The following is a 21,196-nucleotide window of genomic DNA, read 5'->3' as shown; positions in this document are numbered from 1 at the left end:
CTGACACAAAATTACATCCAACATTAGATTGGACAGAGGTTTCTCAGTTCCTCATTGAAAATCAAGTATGGAGACTTCAGAGGGAGATGTGGCCCCAAAAACAGAGGCAACGAATATCACTTTTTCCCTCCTTGACAGATTCTAAGTATATAAAATTCATGTGTATACATGTGTATATGTGTATATATGAGTACTTGTGTGTTTATATGTATATGTATGTGCATATGTGTGTATCTATGTGTGTATACGTACCTATGTGTACATGTGTATATATATGTATGTGTTGAGTATGTGGGTGTGTCTGTATGTATGACGTAGACAGATAAAAGTAGAAGAGGGACTAGAGAAGAAAAGACAGGTTTTTTATACCAAAAGACATAGGAGACATTGAATCCACTATATTTTTCTGGGCTCTGCAAACTTTTTCATCAGTGTTTTAAGCACACCAATTCTCAGCAGAAGGGGGAAGTGTGCAGGTCCAGGGCTGTGTGTGGTGCAGGCAGCTGGTGAGACTCTGAGAGGAGGTTTGTGTTGGAGGCTGCAGCACTGTGGGAGGAGTATCATAACTGCGATACTGCTGACAGTAGTAATCTGCCAGGTCTTCAGCCTGGACACTGCTGATGGTGAGAGTGAAACCTGTCCCAGACCCACTGCCTGTGAAGCGATCAGGGACACCAGTGTACCGAGTGGATGCCCAGCTGATCAGAAGTTTAGGAGATTGCCCTGGTTTCTGCTGGTACCAGGCTAAGTAGTTCTTGTTATTGTATAAAAGACTCTGACTGGACTTGCAGCTGATGGTGACCTTCTCTCCTACTGACACAGCCATGGAGGATGGAGACTGGGTCATCACAATATCTGCACAGGCACCTACAATCAGGAAAACAAGTGATCGTGCATAATCAAAAAAACCAGAATTCAATACAGGTGATATTTGTCACTTAATTGTTTTTATAATACCATATTGTCAGAATATTATTGTATGAAAATATTGCACACTGGCAAACATTGTAAATTTCTTATATACAAAGAAGTGACTCTAAAAAGGTTATAATACTTTTTAATTTCTCACCAGACACCCAGAGCAGCAAGGACATGAGGACCTGGGTCTGTAACTCCATCTTGCTCCCCCTGCTGAATGATGCTGCTCATTTCTCACTGAAAAGGCCTGGTTTATAAATTCTGAGCAGCTGGGCTAGGCTGGAGGAGCTCATGCAAAGCAGTCTACCAATACAAAGGCAAATGCCTGGGCAGTGTGTGTGAGAGTGGCTGCTGGCAGTCAACAGGCAAATGTACCATCACAGAGAGCATGAGCAATCGCTCAAAAGTATTGGCTTACAGCTCTCTCGTAGTACTGTACTAGGATCCCTAGTAGAAGCTTTAGTTAAAATTTAAGACATTTAAATTAGGTGACCTTTGCAGAAATGGAAATCAAAAAATGAGATAATAAATGTTAATTTTTTATTATCTCCCATCTCCAAAGCAATTCCTACAGTAAGGACAATGAACAGTGCCTCAGACATTTGGACTCCAGTTTCTGGGCCAAACATGAGACAGAGTTGCAAAGAGAAGCCCAAATTTGCCCCAGGAAATCCTGGGGACATTAATTTTGAACCTGAGATCAGAGGAACTTTAATCTCAAAACAAAGACAAACCCAACAGAAACTAACATATATCCTCCCTACAACTTCAGAATCAGAAAGAGGGCTATCCATTTGGGGAATGGAGGGGAATAAAGAAACATGATTTCTTCAAGAAGTCATGGCTGCTACGACCCAAAGCTCCAGAGAGACTAGCTAACAGGGAAAGACCCTAGAAGGGATATATGGATGACCCACTGAAGGGAAAGAGGATGATATCTACATGAATAGACTGAGTGTGGGGGGTGGGGGAGGGCAAGGAGTGGGGGATGAGAACATAGGGAAATAGGAGGGTTGAGCTGGAATAGGGACAGAGTGGTAGGGCAGGGAGGGAGATACCATGATAGATGAGGACAGCATGGGAATAGTAAGAGGCAGGGTGCTGGGGAGGCTCTCAGGAATCCACAAGGATCACCCTACCTTGGACTGCTGGCAGTGGTCCAGAGGGTGCCTGGACTAGTCTACTCTGGTGACTGGTCTATCAAATAACCTAGCTGTCATCATAGAGCCTTTGTTCAGTGACTGATGGAGGCAGATGCAGAGATCCATGGCCAGACACCAGACTGAGCTCTGGCAATTCAATAGATGAGAGAAAGGAGGGATACTGCAGGCTGGGACATCAAGATCATGATGGGAGGGTGTGCAGAGATGACCGGTCACACTAGTAGAAGCCCATAAACTGTGGACTGGTGTCTATGGAGCCCCCATGGGACTGGACTAGGCCCTCTGGATACAAAAGACAGTTTATTGGCTCTATCTGTTTGGGGGTCACCCAGGCAGGGGGATTGGGATCCATCCCTGGTGCATGAGCAGGCTTTTGGGAATCTGGTGCCTGTGGTGTGATGCCTTGCACAGCCTTGGTGCAGTGGGGAGGGGCTTGGACCTGCCTAGGCTCAGCATGCCAGCCTCTGCTGAGTCCCCATGGGAGACCTTGATTTGGGGGATGTGGGGACGACGTGGGGTGGCTTGAGAGAGAGGGCTGGGGGTGGGAGGAGAGAAGAGGTGGGATCTGTGGGTGGTATGTGGAGTGAGTAGAAAATTTCTTAATAAAGAAAAATGAAAAAAAGTCATGGCTGTATACCAACACTATTACAGAAATGCATCAAGGATAATGTAGACATTAGCAGTATTTCAACTGGATTAAGATGGTCTTGCTGACATAGTGTACAAGAAAAAAAAAAACCTTTCAATCATGTTGTGACATATCAAAAAAAAAAAAAAAACCCAAGGAGATGTGTTACAATCATAACAACTCTTAGGATTCCTCAAGAGCACAGCTGTAATAAATAGATGAATTTTCTGTGTTCGATCCGTAGTTTCTGGTATTCAGTTACAGAAACAGAGAATTAAACCAGAGGAGATGAGACAGGTGAATGTCAAGGAGAAGAAAGATGTGAGAACTCACAGAGTAGGTGCAAATGGCTGGGGAGCTCCATGAGTGCCTGTCCTCTTTGCAGAAAAACACATCTAAAAGAGATGGTGCAAACATCCTCCCTGGCCTTTGAAAAAGACTCTCTGGACACCCAGATAAGGGTGAAGCCTTGAAAATACCTTGACTGTAGCCTCTAAGACCCTGCACAGAGAACCCATATACACCCTGCCTAGGTTATAGGTGTTGTGCTTGTAAGTCACTACATATGTATTAACTTATTATACAGTAGTGTTAAACTAATATTATGCAGTTTTCTATCCTAAACCAGGGTTTGTATATTTGAAAAATTCAGAGTTGTGCACCTGAGAAAAGTTACTAAGGATCATTCTGTTGAGCATTCCCATTCCACATAGGGACGATGAAGAAGCCCAAGACAAACTCATGTAAAAGTCAAGGGTGTCTAGGAAGTAAGTCTTCCGTGGTCATGGCTGTGCAGTCTGGGGCCTCTAGAGTTCATGCACCTGCAATGTTAGAACAACCAGGAAATGAAAAGGAGCTGGGCATGGTAATGTATAATCCAGCACTAAGGGGGAAAGGGTAGGTGGGCTGCAAGATCAGGGTCACTGGGCACTAAATAATGATTATAAGGTCAGCTCTGGATATAATGAGACTTTTCACTCAACCCACAAACTAAAATAGCATGAGATGGAAGATGTCAGGAAGAGAATGTGGCCACATTGTGGAAGACAGTATAAAGATGTGAGTATTGGATAATGAGAAAAGAACGGCTAATGAGTCTAAGCCCATGGATGAGCATCTGTGATGGACACAGGGATGTAGATCAAAAGCTAAGCAGTAAATTAGCTGCATGAGGTGGAAGTGTGTGATCCGCTGAAGAAAGACTTTGAAACCTCAAGCAAGTAGATGAGGAAATGTGACATTAGGGTGAGGATGTCAGCTGGTGTCTGCTAGACAACTAACAGCCTTGTATGTTCAAGCTCTGATTACTTTGAAAGACTGAGGAAATTTTCCTGTAAGTTTAAACTGGTTGTCTATTCAGTGTATTGAACAGTAAAAGTGAAGTGCCTTGAAAATAATACCAGGTAGGTCTTTATTGAGTAAGCAAACTGATAATTAGTAAAGCATACATGATGGGACAAACACACATTAGTTTAAGAAATCTCTGTTTCACAGCTTCTCTCCCTTTACAAACAGGATCTCTAAAATCACGTGGATGAGATGTCTGGTGAGAAACAGCTGAGAGACTGAGCTTCAGTGAGCAGCAGCCCCAGAAGGTTTTTGTTTAGCCCTGGAGCACTGTGAGAGGAAGTTCTAGACCTTGCTGACAGTAATAGGTTGCAACATCATCATCCTCCACAGGATTAATGGTGAGTGTGAAGTCTGTCCCAGACCCACTGCCGCTGAACCTGGCAGGGACTCCAGATGCTACCTTAGATGCATCATAAATAAAGAGTTTGGGGGACTGTCCCAGTTTCTGTTGATACCAGTTCATAAGATGAATACCGGCTGTAATGATACCCTGGCTGGACCTGCAGGAGATAGTGGCACTTTGCCCTAGAGATACAGCCAAAGAAGCTGGAGACTGAGTCATCACAATGTCCCCAGTGGAACCTGCAATGATAAACACACAGTGCTGTCACAGATGTACTGAAAGTACCCCAGAGTAAAGCAATCATGTATGTGGAATCTGTAACAGCACTCATGACCTCCTCTCTGAGAAGCCATAAAATAAAAGGAATCTTAACACTAATTAAATGCCATAATTTCAATGATCGAAGACATCAAGGTATAAAAGATAGCACTGGCCACAGGTGATGCTCCTAGCACTGTACCCTCTCACCTGAAACCCAGAGCAGCAGTACCCACAGCAGGAGAGGAGCAGCTGACCCCATTCTGAGACCTGAACTAGAGCCTGTTTCCTGGGCACAGGCAAGCTGCCTTTAAAGTTGATTTGAGCAATCTGCACTGTGGCCAGTATCTCAATATGCAAATCAGCTCAGAAAAGCCTGACTTGGTACTCAAAGGACACCTGCTCTTGTGTCACCCTGTGGCAGTTGGGATTAGCAAAGGATTCTCTAGAGTGTTCTAAGTGTATCCCAAGTTATTTTGTGGCTGGCCCTGTGGAATTGTTACTTTCTGTCATTTAGAGGTTCCTTGTGGGGTTCACTGTCACTGCTCTGCTGTAAAGATGTGAATTGCAGGAGCACTATGACACCTCAGAATTAAATTTTATTTATTTGTATTTTATGTGTATGTGTGTTCTGTCTGCATCTATGTCTGTGTCTCACATACATCAAACATGACTGTGAACTATTTGGTTCCCTAAATGGGGTGGTGTTAACAAAGGATAGAGATTGGGGCAACAGGATGGATGTAGACCATACATGGTTAACAAAGATGGCCTATACTAGCCCCCATTCCTCATTAGCCTTTTAAACTCTGAATATTAGGGTGTGACAGAGACTGTTGCATGATTTTGTGACTCTTTGACTTTAACCTTTAACCTATCTATGATGATTTCCAACCCATTAACACCTTCCAATCTTAGAAGATACTGTCTTTGATAATGAAAGATGTGGGGATCTTGAGATGAATATAGACTGGGATGGTAATGAAGATGCTGGAAAATTCTTTCCTGAATCATCCAAATTTCTGGATTGTTTTGTTTCATTGAAGGGCAAGTAGATCACATGGCCGGGAGCCATGAAAATAGTGATATTTCTTTAGACAAGGATCTTACTTTCTAGCATAGGCACTGAGCTATCTATCATTAAGAAGATATTCAAATAGAGTAAATATCCCCAGCTGTATATAAAATGGCTCAAAGAAATACAATATGAAAGATTTTCTCAAGATATCCTTCATGGTGAACTAGGAGAAAGACTCACACTGGATAAAGGAATACGTATTTAGTTCCAGATTCTACTAAGACATTTACCTCCTTTCCCTGAAGTTTCTGAGTAGTCATGGCAGTCTGAGCATCAAGGGCTGAGGACAGCCTCAGGAGCTCTCAGTTCATGGCAGCCTGCTTTGTTTGCACAGGCAATCTTTCTTGAAACTTCCCGACTATCTTCAAACATAGTTAGCATCAGAGGCCATTCAGGGGTTCATAGGCCTGTGTAACTCTAAGACCACTACTTATCCGTCAACCTTTTACTTTTCCTTCCTTCCTTGTTGCTATGTCTCCTTTGATACAGATTATAGAAAATCAGGACTGTGATCTCCACATAATCTACAGTATGTTCTATTGCAATGGGTAGTTTTGGTAGCTTCCTCCTGATATCTCAAACTGAATCACTTATGAATGTATCTTTTTAAATCAGTTCTTTTTCTCTAAAGTCCAGAGATGCAGGAATGTTAGATTAACATTTCAAAAACCTTTGAGCTTTTCAAGGAAGACATCAGGCTATACAACAGGACATAGCTTATGTGATGAGACTTTTCCTGATACAACATATATATCTACTCATCACAGGTAGGGAGCCCATGACAGACCAAGTACACATACCACCAAACTCCATTATTGTGAACCAAGGAATTTGGTTGGGGTTATAGGAGTTTGAGTGAGGGGTTACCTACAAGAGAAGAAATGACTCAAAGACAGCTTCATCACCAAAGTCCCATACCCAGCGTGGGTAACAGTACACAAAAGCTTGGAACCTGGAGCACATTGCACAGTCTAAATGCAGCTCAACAGTTTGAAGAGTCACTCTTTAGAACAGTTGGTCTGAACATCTTCCAGGCGGCTCAGATGGTATCTGCTTCTTCTAGGCAGCTAATCTTGTCTCAGAGCCTTCTTTGCATCTTAACTTCTCTGGGAATCTACTCTGCAGTTTTGTTTGTCTATTCTGGGAAGGTGGAGTCTAGTGAATCTCTTTAGTTTCTGGGACTTCTTGGAACATCAGTATATGGGTCAGAGCCATCTGATAGTTTTCTAAAGTCATATTTAATCAGATTTTAGTCTTGCAATAAAGTCATATTGTTACTCTGGTGGAAACAAACTCATGTGGTATTTTCCTTAAGGGAAAAAATGGAGCCAAGGAACCACACAAAAGTGGTTGATTCAAAGAGTAGGCCCTCAGAAGTGAATAAGGAAGCAGTGAGTAGGATGACTTGGAAAGAGAAAATGGAGGATTCCCACCTGCCAGTTCTTCAGAATGATGTTGATCCTCCACAGATATAGTATTGGTAGGTTAGTAGGGTATATCCCATCTACCAATATCTGTAGATGTTTGAATCTTCCAAGAAAGCAAAAAAATATTTGCATATAGAAGAATTCAAATGATTCCTGGCCTTATGCCTAGATGATCTGGATAGATATGGATAATAGTATTGTAGTTAGTACTGCTCTTAAAACACCATATTTCTCTGTTTTCCAGACTATAAACAGGGCAAGTCAAAGTAAAGAAAATATTAAGCATTTCTCACTTAGAGATTAAGGATCCAAGAAGTTTCAGTGTCTCAGCAGGCCATAGAATTACAAACTGATAAGCATTCACTGCCCATCTAAAGATAGAAGATGTCCTTGACATGCTGTCTTTCTAACTATGTCTATAATGTCACCTGAACTTTGAAGGCCTAGGTATATGGCTGACAGTACTCATGGCAGTATAGGCTCATATCAACAGGAGTGACTGCCCTCACCTGCACCAAGCTTGTGATCCTTACTCCCTATGGTCATTCTTAAGTTTCCTCTATGTTTAAGGCTGACTGGCCACTTCTAGGATTGGACCCTAGTCCACCTCATAAATGCCTGAAGCTGGAAAATGGCCTCTAGTGCTAGAGAAATATTGGTTTGAGGGCATAATTTTCTATGGGAAGGTGTTTATCTTTGGAATCATATGCCTCCTCCTAGTTAGTCCAGAAGTTGTTTATGGTCATATCTGTCTATCTCCTCATAATGAAGATATATAAGCTTGTCTAAACATAGAACAAGGAGAATAAATCCAATTGTCCCAAACTGGAAGAAAACTCTATCATTTAAGGAACTCCCATCAAGGAAACAGACCTTATTGGGTCTATTTTAGCAGTCAGGAAAAGCAGTCTGGCTTTTGAAGTCTTCTCAGGGAATGATCCTGCAGGTGGAATGTTTCTAGTTGTCTGCTCAGGTTCTGACAACAGAGAGATTTTCCATTGTGTTCCCTGGCCTCCATCTAACTAATTTGAGGGTCTATTTTCTGGCTCAATCATGAGCCCTGGAGAAGAAGAGTTACCACACATGCCCTGCTTGTAGTGGATAGCCATCCCAGCACTGGCCTGGAAGTTCCAACCCCCACTGAGGCTTCGGTAATGGTCACGCCCACAATGCGGGGCTGAGGAGGAAGCAGAAGACCCAGGATCAAGGGGAGGTCTCTCTCTTGGTGCTGGGATGCTGGACGCAGGAGGTAGACCGAGCAGAGTTCTCCAGAGAACACCACCAGACTGCACCATACCTTAGCCAGATCCTACAACCTATCCCTTCATTTGTAAGTTACCCCACAAAATAAACTTCCCTTTTAACCACATGGAGTGGCCTTAATAATTTCACCAATACCTACTTCTGAGTATAAGTGGTTTTTATATCACTGAATTTGTGTTAACATATTGTGAGCAATACAAAACTATTACAACACAATTTCTTATGAAAATTTATGTGTGTAAACTTGGAAGGTACACAATGTGAATTCATGCTGAGTCAAATGCTACAAAAAGAGTACTATGGAGCTTTCCAGAACTGTTTGTAGAGCATGTAGAAGCCCAAAGTATCCCAGGATATGGCATCATGTCTGTTTTAAATACATTTCCCATGACTGTGGCATGGGAATATACCAATTCAAAGAAATTCTGGGCTGTACAGTGACTTCCAGGACAGCGTGGCCTGTATAAAGAGGTCGAAACAATATACTGTTTACTTAGGCCTAATATCTGAGTTTGAATCCCTAGAACTCACTTATGGACGAAGGAAGTGCTTCTAGCATCTGTGATCCCAGCACTTGTACTCAAAGTTGGGAAGCAGAGACACAAGGATCTCCAGAAGTTCACAGTGGCAACAGATAAGAGGACCGGCAGCTGAGGTTGTCCTCTGATCTCCATGTGCACTCTGTGTCGCATGCACACTCACACTTTATACACCTGCACACAAAGGAAGAAGAAAGAATAGTCAGGAAGACTTTGACCACTCATACAAAAAGTGTTTTAAAAAATGAATATTTGATAAAGATAAAGAGTTGATCAATAAATCTGATATTAAAGACATAATTTGGTGACAGATGCAGAGACAGAGACATTGGAACCAAAGCAGAAAAATAACTGCAGCACAGCCTTATGTTTCTAAGTAACTGTAGCAGGCTGTTCATGAGTATAAACAAACAAAAGCAATTGGAAAATAAAAACACAGGAGTGAGAATGTGAGCCTGCATCTGAAAGATTAACTGACAATCTTAACTACTCAAAGCTCTTTTTAGCTTAAATGATGAATAGCAAAACTTCCAGTAAGTTTACCATTGTCCTAAGGCAGAAGGGTAGAAAATTCTAAAATAGACCTTAATAAATGGTCTATAAATTAAGGGTGAATAACCAGGTTAGCAGTTAAGAGCACACAATTTAAAATAAAATAATTAAAGAAAAAGAAACAGTGCATAAGGGCGACAAGATTGCCCAGCCAGCACCAGAAAAGGTGCTTACAGCTGAGACTGATGACCTGAGTTTCATTCCCAGACCATACCTGATGGAAAGAAAGAACTAACTTACCCAGGTTATCTTCCGACTTACACACACACACACACACACACACACACACACACGCATGTACACCACAATAAATACCTTGGATTAACATGATTTTTTCCAGTAATGTAATTTGTATTTATTATCATTTTAAATACAAAGCTTTTTATAAAAAGCAACAGTAAATCCTAAGTTATAGAAAAATCAAAGGTGGAATATGGAGGGTGGTAGGAATAGGCAGAGATGTGGTCAGGGAGATAGGGAGAAAGAAGGATAAAGGTATCCAAAGATAAATATGTGTTAATAACAATTTCAATAAATAAATAAGAAACAATCATAAAAGGTCTACATTTTGTTGGGAAATCATTAAATTATAAAGCATATAGGAGGACACACATGCAAATAAGTTTATAAAGCTTTTACATCATTCGAGATATTTTCCAAATAAACCTAAAGCTTTGTATTGAGACGTCAGAGAGTAATGGAGAGCTGAGAGACTGATCCTCAGTGAATAGCAGGAGGTTTTTGATTAGCCCTAGAGCACTGTGGAAGGAAAATCCTTATTCTGCCAACAGTAGTAGCTTGCAGCAGCATCGCCTCCACAGGGTGGATGATAAGGGTGAAGTCTGTGTCATACCCATTGCCACTGGACCTCATGGAAATCTCAAACTCTAGATTGGCTGATTCATAGATCAGGAGTTTGGGAAGTTGTCCTGGTCTCTGTTGATACAATTTCATATAATTATTGCCATACTTATTGACACTCTACCTGGCCTTGCAAGAAATGGTGGCCCTCTGCCCTAGAGACACAGCTAGGAAAGCTGGAGACTGGGTCCATGGGATGTCCCTAATGGATCTTGGTATGCTAAAATGGACAAATTATAGACATACTCAAAGAACCCAAAAATAAAGCCACTGAACCTGACCCCTTTAATAGCTGACACATGCCAAATTCAATTATTAATAATCCAGAGACAATGAAAGCAGTGATGACCATAATGTGAGCTACCAACCCTTCCCTGTACATTCATACCTAGAACCCAGAGCCATAAAGTCCATAGCAGGAGTGCCATTGACCCCCATCTCTGAAAGCCAGACTAGAAGCTTCTTTCCAGGTACTGATTACTGCTTTTAAACATGAATTGAACAGTCTGGACGATGGGCTATTGACTCAACTTGCAAATCAGCTCAGACAAGTGTGGGTTAGTCTTCAAAGGAACTTGTTTCACCCATTGGGAACTGGCATCAGAAAAAGCCTCCCTGGAGTATCAAAAGCCCATCTGAAGGCATTCTGTGGCCCGCTCTGTTAAATCTTCACCTCCTGGTCTCTTTGAGGTGCTGTATAGGGGAGTGGGTCTCTACTGTAAAGCTTTAGTGGTGTTTCAAGAATACTTTGATATCTCAATAACAATATATTTTTTAAGCAACAATGCATTGCACATAGTGATTCTTGACATAAAGAGAAAGTAAATGGATTGTGTAAAGGGATAAAAAGACATGGCTTGCTTGGGACTAAATGGGAATTATCACCATTAAGTGACCTCTAAGCAAGATCTACACATGTCAGCATGAGCTAAGAACATGAGCATCATGAACATGGAATGCAGGTGCAGATGGGGAACACAAACTAATTGATGAACTTGCTTCTATGTGAAAGGCATGTACTCTCCATCTACTAGTACAAAATCCAATATTGGACCCACAAACCTCACTTGAAGACAAAGGAGTTATTCCAGTGTGTTCTACTCACAGTGTGGAGCAACTAGCTCCCAATTTCCACTCATTTGTTCTGTCCTTATCATTGTAAGTTTGAAGTTAGGAACCTAAGTTCTTCCTCCACAAGATAGGCCCCAAACCTGCAAAGGTTCTATGAGTAATGAACATCCCACCAATAGTCAGTTGCTAGTTTTCTAGAGTCTCATGTACTCAATAACAGCCACACAAAATATGTTTGTAAGCTAGGACCCACATGTGAGAGAAAGCATGTGGAGTTTGTATTTGGAGATTTGGGGAACTTCGTACAGTGCTGTAGCCTAAAATGAAAGCCTCCCTACTTAGATGATCCAACTGCCATCATGTGTTACTTGTCTTTGAAAAATCATAGAAAAATGTCTGAACCTGACTGAGAGGAAAAAGAAGAGATTAAGTTTCAGCTGAGTTCCATACCCCATGGGAAGCACAGCTCTGCTGTGGATATCGCTCTGTATAAATAAAACACTGATTGGTCAGTAGCCAGGCAGGAAGTATAGGTGGGACTAAGAGAGAGGAGAACTGGGAGAAGAGAAAGACAGTCGGGAGACACTGCCAGCTGCTGCCATGACAAGGGAGATGTGAGGTACCGGTAAGCCACAAGCCACGTGGCAAAGTATAGATTATTAGAAATGGGCTGAATATAAGAGTAAGAGCTAGACAATGGTAGGCCTGAGCTAATGGCCAAGCAGTTTAAATAATATAAATGTCTGTATGTTTATTTTATAAGTGGGCTGTTGGACTAACAGGGCTTGGTGAGGGCTGAAGAGAAGGTCTCCAACTACACAGCTCCATCCAGGCAGCACTTACTGGTGCTTTCAGCTACACCATCCTCAGAGTGGAAATGCTGAGCAAAAGAATAAGCATTATCCAAGTATCTTCTAAATAAATAGATATGCTTAAAGGTAATGAAAGTTTCAATGTGTCAATAATCCATGTTCCTCTGGAGATGGTTAGTAACTTCTAGATGATCTTTTGTGGCTTACAAATTCTTCTCATTTAAGACAGTGAGACAGAAACAAAAAAAAAAAAACATAAAAATCACATAATCTGAATAATAAACAAAAAGAAAATCATGAAAATTACGACAAATGATGACAAGGTGTACAGAAACAATAAACAGTACACACTACTGAAAAGACTGAAAACAGAAACTATTGACTGCAGTACAGATAGTCCTCAAAAATCTAGAAAATCCCTTGTGGTTCTGATAATCCTGTACTAGGTATATTCCTGAACAGATCTAAATCAGCATAAAATAGAGGTGCTTCCATGTTTATTGCTGTACTAGTCACAATAGTAAGAACTGGAATCAACCTAGTGTCTGTCAACAAGAGAATGGATGATTCAAAAGAAAGGTGGTATATATGTACAAGGAATCATATTCAACCATAATAAAAATGAAAATGATCAAATTTTCTGGAAAATTGATGGATCTGAAATATTATTCTAAGGAAATAAGATATGCAAGTTTTGGCATAGCTCTAGGTCTGGCTAACCACAGTAACTCAGCAGAGGCCTCTTGTTCCCAGGTATCCCAGACTGCAAAGAGGACCACAGTGAAGAATCATTCTAACCTCCTATGAACAAAGCAATCTATGAGTCTACTCAAAGTTCAGAGCCTAAACGTTCTCCCATCCTGCACTCTGTCTCTTCACGTGATTCACTGTTTCATTTGAGTACCTGGAATCTTATGTCATTGAAAGGGTGTGGAAATGTCTTCAGCGATGTCTAGGATGTGGCTATAGAGCAGGCATCCTTTCCTGACTGTCCCTTACTGCCAGGAAGGACTATGTGATTGCAGTTTGGCTGTATTTCACTATTTAGTACTTTTTTTCCTTTTCTGGTTGCCTGACATAGAACATGAAATTAGGACTTCAAACCATTGTTTCTTTTGTGAAGACTCATTTCTCTATTTCCCATGTGAGTGCTGATTTAGTGAAACCCACTAGCTTTCATTCCACATACTTTTTTTTTAATTTTTCAATTAGCTTCATATGTTTTCTAACTACATTGGTTTGTGAGTTATTTAAAAACAGATATGTGATGACCAAATATTTGAGAATTTTTTAGATATATTCATTTACAGCTTAATGTTACAGGTCAACATTGTTTAACAAATAAATCTAGCCAAATTTTCTCACTACATGTTTCAGGAAATACTCATTGAGAATTGAAAATAATACTTACTTTGCTGTATTTGGGGATATAGTACAATCAACTTCTTCTGGGCCAGGCTGATTAGAAGTGGTATTGAAATCTTCTATATCCTTGATGACTTTCTGACTACATGTTCCATCAATAACTGAGAAAGCCATTGGGCAAGGTGGATTAGGATTCTAATTCTGGCACATAGGTAAATGAGTCAGGACATTTGTAAAGTCGGGGTCATTTTGGAAAGCTAAGCTAAGTTTCTATTTAAAAATAGAAACAAAAATTAAGAGATAGTAAAAGACCTTGTTAATAGAGCATAGGTCTAGCATGTGTGACACCCATCCCAACACTAAATATGGTATGTAGAGACATGTTTATCTCAAGTATAATTATACTTTATTTCTAATTTCCATTAATTCCATCAAATTTCCCCTACACCATTTGAAGGTCTGTATCATCAGAGCTTGCATGAACATTGGAAATTACTGTAACCTGATAAATCAACCATTTTAATGTTATGTAAACCCCTGATTTATTCCTATAGTCTACATTGGTACTAACATAGCCATGCTTAGGCATTTTTTAAGGCATAGTTCTTCATCCTTTATTCATTTATATTCTTGAGACAGAGTCTCTCCTGTATCTCAGAGTTGCCTACAACTGTATATGTAGCCAATTATGACCTATAACATGTCATCCTTCTGTCTCCACCTACTGAACACAATAATTTATATGTGAGCCACCACACTCAGTTTTATGATGGAATCCACAGCTAGACAAGCATTTTATCAAAGCTACACTCTCAGCCCCATTCATTTATTATCAATGGTTTCTATTGACTTTAGTTGTTATAATGAGGGAAGAGAGACCATCATGTACCTACTCCACCTTGACTAGTATTTAAAATGTTGCTTTCTATTGCTCTTTCATGGCCAATTTTTCTACATTGATATTTAATGACAGTAATTCTATTTGAATGCATTAAGGATCATGGAAATTAGAAGCAATTCCAAAAAGTTAGTGTTCTATGTGAGAGATTGTGAAGGTTTGGTGTAGGTCTACGATGAAAAAGATTGGTGGGAGGAGAATATATAGTTCAGATCAACTAATAAAAAATTAAATTTATTCATGAGATAGCAAGGGGATGGGATATTTCCCATCCCCTTGCATCCACTGTCTGCTCATACAACCTACCCCACCCCATAAAACAAAATAAAATTTAAGAGAAAAAAAGAAAAACAAAAGGAAGGAAAAATCTCATCATGGAAACTGCAGTGTGACAGTGACTCACAGTAACCACCTTTATTCCTACATCTTTATATGCAGGCGTTCAGCACAAAGAATTATTGGTTTGGTTCTAGGCCCCTGGTCTCTGCTACACTGGCCCTATACTGGACCTCTTCTTGGACATCCTGTTGATGCTCTGTGTAATGGAGACCCTGTAGTCTTGAATCCACAGGACACACACACACACACACACACACACACACACACACACACACACACACATCTCTGCTCTGGAAGATCACAGATGGGATGGATATTGGGGTAGGCCAACACTTAACCCTGATTATGGACCTGGATAGTTGCAGGGTTGGTCAGCCTGTCACCTCTTGCCTGTCTTTACCACCAGGGTGAATTCTCCAGCTTTGCCCTTGGCTAGTTCACCCCTTGCAGCAATGAGCAAGGGGCAGGCTCAGTTCTCTCACTTCCACATCCTCAGGGTCAGTCTCCCACACCTATACCTTCAAAGCCAGCTCTACTGTGCTGCCCAGTGAAGGTGTGGGGGCCACTCTCCTGAATTCTGCAGCCGATGGGGGCAGGGAAACTCCCCCACTTTTATGACCTCAGGGCCATCTCTCCCACCTGAGGCAAGGGTGGGGGGTATCTCTCCTCTCTCAAGGCTGCCACATGACAGATGAATAACAAGGACAGTTCTCCCATGCTCACAACTTCAAGCCTGGCTCACCCACACCTTCACCAACAGGGTTGATTCTATTGTGCAGCCCAGGTGAGGTGCAGGACCTGTTCTCCCAAGTGTTGCAGCTGATGGGGGCAGGGGAAGTTCTCCCACTCTTATGACCTCAGGGCCAATTCTCCAACTTGCCTCAGGTGTTGATGGGAGGGGAGGAAATCTCTCTCCACTCATGCCACCACATGGCAGAAGAGGGATAGGGTCAGGTTTCCCACACTCATTGTCTTAGGGCCTGCTCACCTGTGTCCTCATCAATGGGATTAGTTCTGCTGTGCTGCCCAGACAAGGAGCAGAGCCTGCTTTCCTGAGTGTTGTAGCTCGTAAAGGGATCAGCTCCTTCATCATCTTGAGGTGGTAGGGGAAGGGGAGAAGGCATCTTTTCCTCACCCCCACCACCACATAGCAAATGAGAGAGGCAGTACCAAGTATGCCCCTCTAACACCCTCAGAGCTGGCTCACCCTTGACCCTGTCTACAGGGTCAACTGTACTCTGCTGCCCAGGCAAGGTACAGGACCCATTGTTGGAGGTGTGAAGGGCTGAGGGGAAAGGACACTTTCCCTCACCCATGCTACCACTTAGCAAATGAGAGTGGTACAACCTGTTCTCACACTCCCAGGGCCAGCTCACCTGTGCCCCTGTGAACAAGGTCAACTCTCATGTGCTGACCAGGTGAAGTATAGGGCCCTTCTCTTGAGTGTTTCAGCCAATGATGGACAGGACCAGTTCTCCCTAGTGTTGCAGCCAGTGAGGGGTGGGACCAACTCTGTACAGGCCTGTATCTCTGCCTTTGGTGGTATCAAGGACATTGGACATCCACACACACTGTGGCTACATCAGGGCCGTGAACCCAGGCATGGGTCCCACAAGCAGCCCAGGCTCAGACATCACCATATCACTGAATGGCAATCAAGCCACCTACTTCAGCCTGCTCCTCACCACTTTCACCTCTTTAGATGTGCTTCTATCCACAAGAAATGAACCATTCTCTCTCCCTCCCTCCCTCCCTCCCTCCCTCCCTCCTTGTCTCTCTCTCTCTCTCTCTCTCTCTCTCTCTCTCTCTCTCCCTTCCTCCCTCTCTCTCTCCCTCCCTCCTTCCCTCCCTCTCTCCCTCCCCAGGTACACCATACATTTTTTTTCACCATGGCAGTGCCCCATCTGCCTGGCACTTCAAGGCACCAGGTAGGGCCATGTTCTCTACTTGAAGCCTGGGACAGACCTGCATTGGCCCCTCTCAGGCCATAATGGAACTGAGCAGAAACATGCCTCATAACTGTATACTTAACTATAATATATGAATGCAATACAAAGGATTAGGCATGGCTCAGACACACTGACTTCATCACCAATGTGGAGGATGATAGAACTTGATGAGAAAATGCCCTAATAACCTGCAACATGAGAATTATTTGTTGTTATATGTTCTCTAGCTGAACCATGTCTTAATGAGTAGGAAGATGGAAATTCTGAATTTGTAGTAACTGGGAAACACTAGCCATTGATCCTTGAATGACAGGATCAGATGTAAGAGAGAGGAGAAATGCCCACACACAAAAAAAAAAATAGAAAATAATAATCCAATTGCCCCTGTGGGTTACTGTGCAAATCCTTAACATTTAGAAGAGTAAGAGGAGAAGCCTACTGCAACCAGCAAAGATGGTCCAGAAGAGCATATTATGGAGCACCTAAGGCAGCAGGAATTAGCAAGAAAGCATAGACTTGAGCAAGGCACATTCTGTGGCTCAAGGGTGGAGAAGGGAGTTAAGGAAGAGTGAGCTGTATCTGGGGAGATGTATCATACCAAACAAATATTAGAAACTCAATGCTCAAATTCAGATCCAGGAATTTGAAAACAGTGTGTTTGGGAGGCAGTTAGGATTATATTACATCATGGTAGGAATGCCGCATAAAGGCTCTATTAGCTTTATAATTAAAGGTAAAAATAGTAGATCTGGCAGATTGTTGATCTCAGCATGTGATGTCTTTCAATACATTATGAAACACCAAGAAAGCTCTCAGGAGATGTGGTCCAAACATGGCAACATGCTCTTAGGATTTCTCAAGTGCATTGCTGTAATAAATAGATGTATTTTCTGTGTTAGATACCTAGTTTACAGAAACAGAGAATTAAAGCAGGGGAGATGAGACAGGTAAATGTCAAGGAGAAGAAAGATGTGAGAACTCACAGAGTAGGTGCAGATGGCTGGGTTAGTACTCAGCTCTGTGTGTTTCCTGGCTGCCCTCTTTGCAGAAAGACACATCTGAAAGAGATGGTGCAAACATCCTCACTGGCCTTGGAAAAAGTGTACCCACATGTGAGTGCAGGCATGACAATACCTTGATGTAGCCTATGAGACTCTGAAGAGAGGACAGACACACATTCTGCCCAGATTGTAGGTGTTGTGGTTGATACTGTGTATGTATTAACTACAGTGAAGCAGTAGGAAACTAATACAATTAGGGTTCAATATCCTGAGCTAGAACTGTAAACTTGAAAAACTCAGAGTTGTACATCTGTGAAAAGTTGCTAAGGATCATTCTGTTGAGCTTTCCCACGCCACGTGGGGAGGATGAGGAAGCCCAGGGAAGATTCATGTAGAAGTGCAGGGTGTTCAGGAAGAAAACCTTCCATGATTGTGGTTGTGCACCCTTGAACACCTAGAATTCATGCAACTGCAATGGTAGAACAAGTAGAAAATAAAAAGGAGTTGGGCATGCAGTGGAACTGTGCAATGAGGGGAAAGGGACAGATGGATGGAAAGTTCAGGATCACTGAGCACTAGATGGTGATTTCCAAATCTGGATATACAGTGAGACTTTGCACTCCACCTACAATAGAAAATAGCAAAAAGTGAAAGGAGGCTAGAAGTGAATGTGGCCCCATTGTGGAAGATATTGTAAAAAAAAAAAAAAAAAAAGATATGGGTATTGGATAAGGAGAAAAGAACAGCTAATAAGTTTAAGCCCATGGATAAGCATTTGTTATGGACACAAAGAAGCAGAACAGAAGCTGAGCAGTAAATCAGCTGCAGAAGGCTTTTGTGTGTGAACCACTGAAGAGAAACTTTGAAATCTGAAGAAAACAGAAGTGGAAATGTAACATTTGAGTGAGGATGTCAGTTTCTGTCTGCAAGACAACTAACAATCTTCAGAGCTCAAGCTAAGGCTATTTTGGACAACAGGGGAAAGTTTCCTATAAGTTTAAAATGATTGTCTACTTGGTGTATTAACAAAAAAAGTTTTATTGAATCTAAATCCTTGAAAATAGTATAAGAGAGGTCTTTATTAAGTAATCAAACAGATGAATTATAAAGCATACATGGTGGGAAAAACACATTTTTTTTTTTTAGAAAAACCTCTGTTCCACAGCTTCACTCTCTTTACAAACAAGATTTCTAAAATCACAGGGTTGAGATGTCTGGTGAGAAACAGCTCAAAGACTGAACTTCAGTGATCAGCAACCCCAGGAGGTTTTTGTTCAGCCCTGGAGCACTGTGGGAGGAAACTCCTTACTCTGCTGACAGTGATAGATTGCAGCATCATCAGCCTCCACAGGATGGATGGTGAGGGTGAAGTCTGTCCTAGACCCACTGCCACTGAACCTGGCAGGGACCCCAGATGCTAGGTTGGATGCTACATAGATGAGGAGTTTGGGGGGCTGTCCAGGTTTCTGTTGATACCAGTGCATAAAATGTATACGACCTACACTGACACTTTTGCTGGCCCTGCACGAGATGGTGGCCCTCTCCCCGAGGGACACAGTCAATGAAGGTGGAGACTGAGTCAGCACAATGTCCCCAGTGGAACCTGAAAGGATAAACACACATTGCTGTCACAAATATACAACAAGCACTTCATGTAAAACCATCATGCATTTGGAATCTGTAATAGTAGTCATGAGATATACTCTGAGAAAAATAAAATGAAAACCAATTAAATGCCATAATATCAATGATCAGGACACAGTAATGGCCACAGTGGATGCACTTGGCATTGCATCCTCTCACCTGGAACCCAGAACAGCAGAACCCACAGCAAGAGAGTAGTTGACCCCATCTCTGAGAGGTGGAGTAGAGGGTGCTTCTTAGATGGTGGCAAGCTGCCTTTAAAGATGATTTGAGCAATCTGCATTATGGCTAATGTCTCAATATGCAAATCTTGCTGTGACGCATGTTCTCTGCAAGAGCAGAAAGGGCTCTTAACCACTGAGCTATCTCTCCAACCTAAACTAATTTTGTGCATCTCATAACAACATTGTATTTTGCATTGTGATATTTCTCAAACAAAGAAAATGATTGGGTTTAATAAGATAGAGAAAGAACAACGTGTCATTAGATTAGAAGGGGATGTTGGCTCCACTAAGAGACTTTAATCTAAATGTCATCATGAGCAGAAGAGGCAGTGAGCTGTGAGCATGGGATGAAGAACAAGGCTGGAAACCTAAACTTAGAATGATACCAGCTAAACACCACCAAGCTTTCTAATCCCAACTTGTGGACAGTGTCAGATACCCTGGCAATGTCCCTATTCTGAAACACAAAGCAAATTATGATGTTGGACTTACATCCCTCCAAACACTCACCATCAACTCCATACCTTTAAACCTTTAAAACAAACCCCAGGTTAGCTGGGAAGTGAGGGTCTTCCATGACAGGCATTTTTCTTCTTCATGGCCCCTGAGCTGGAGGCATTGACAATGGTGAACATTGTATATAATGCAAGAGTAACTCAGACATTTCCACTTCCAGGTATGACAGGGTGAAAGGCCCTTGACCCTGCTATCCATGCATAGTACCATTGTAATTCATGGGGCTGAGTGAAGCTTGATACCACCCTCTGTAGGACTGAAGTAGATTGTAGCCTGACTGTCTCCCAGAAGGGCCATATGATGAAGCCTTGGTCTCCAGGCTGGCTTAGGGTTTTATTTGTTTGTTTGTTTAATTTTTATTAATTAAATTTTACATTCCAATCACAGTTTCCCCCCACTCCTCTCCTCCAATTCCCTCCTCCTCACCCCAGTCCACTCCTCCTCTGTTCCTATTCAGAAAGGGGCAGGCCCCCATTGGGTGTCAACAAAGCATGGCATATCATGTTGAGGTAAGATTAAGCTCTTCCCCTTGTGTTAAGGATTGGTAAGGCAACCAAGCATGAGAAATAGGTTCTTTGGGAGTTTTTTGCCTGGTGGTGGAACACGTATAAATAGAGGACCACTGGGAAGGTTTAAGATCACTAACACTGTGCTCATGGGAAGAATTCTGTGCCTGTGATCTCCTCCTCTTTCCTGACCACAAGACACTCAGCTTTGCTCTGCACACTCCTGCCCTGGTATGCTGCCTCACCACAGACTCGAACAGGACCTTCCACCCATGGAGTAGAGCCTCCAGAACTGAGACAAAATAAGTTTCAACAGGGCTCCACACTTCCAGTGCAGTTCTGAGCAAAGGACACGTAAGTGACTGCACAACTTAATGCTGTAAAACATCCTCTTCACTTGATGTTAGTGAGACAGTAAATTTCAGCATTGCTTTTCCAACTCCATGAGAAATGTTACTGGAATATGTAGGTGGATTTCATTCATATATCAG

General features: G+C 42.0%; 3 gene segments (V, D, J or C); all 3 read right to left on the bottom strand.

Annotated features, from left to right (window-relative positions):
- Positions 1 to 436: 436 nt before the first annotated feature.
- Positions 437 to 1,118, bottom strand: LOC118580138. The segment is given in 2 exon segments: positions 437 to 867; positions 1,070 to 1,118. Coding segments are annotated over 2 exon segments (480 nt in total).
- A 3,194-nt stretch (positions 1,119 to 4,312) lies between these two features.
- Positions 4,313 to 4,922, bottom strand: LOC118579669. The segment is given in 2 exon segments: positions 4,313 to 4,641; positions 4,871 to 4,922. Coding segments are annotated over 2 exon segments (381 nt in total).
- Positions 4,923 to 7,950: 3,028 nt separating this feature from the next.
- LOC118580137 lies at positions 7,951 to 19,667 on the bottom strand. The segment is given in 3 exon segments: positions 7,951 to 8,003; positions 19,125 to 19,418; positions 19,619 to 19,667. Coding segments are annotated over 3 exon segments (396 nt in total).
- Between the last annotated feature and the right edge of the window lie 1,529 nt (positions 19,668 to 21,196).

Source organism: Onychomys torridus, chromosome 3, assembly GCF_903995425.1.
Source record: "Onychomys torridus chromosome 3, mOncTor1.1, whole genome shotgun sequence".
Lineage (NCBI taxonomy): Eukaryota > Metazoa > Chordata > Mammalia > Rodentia > Cricetidae > Onychomys > Onychomys torridus.
The sequence above is the reverse complement of the archived record's forward strand: the minus strand, read 5'-3'. Positions and strand labels throughout refer to the sequence as shown.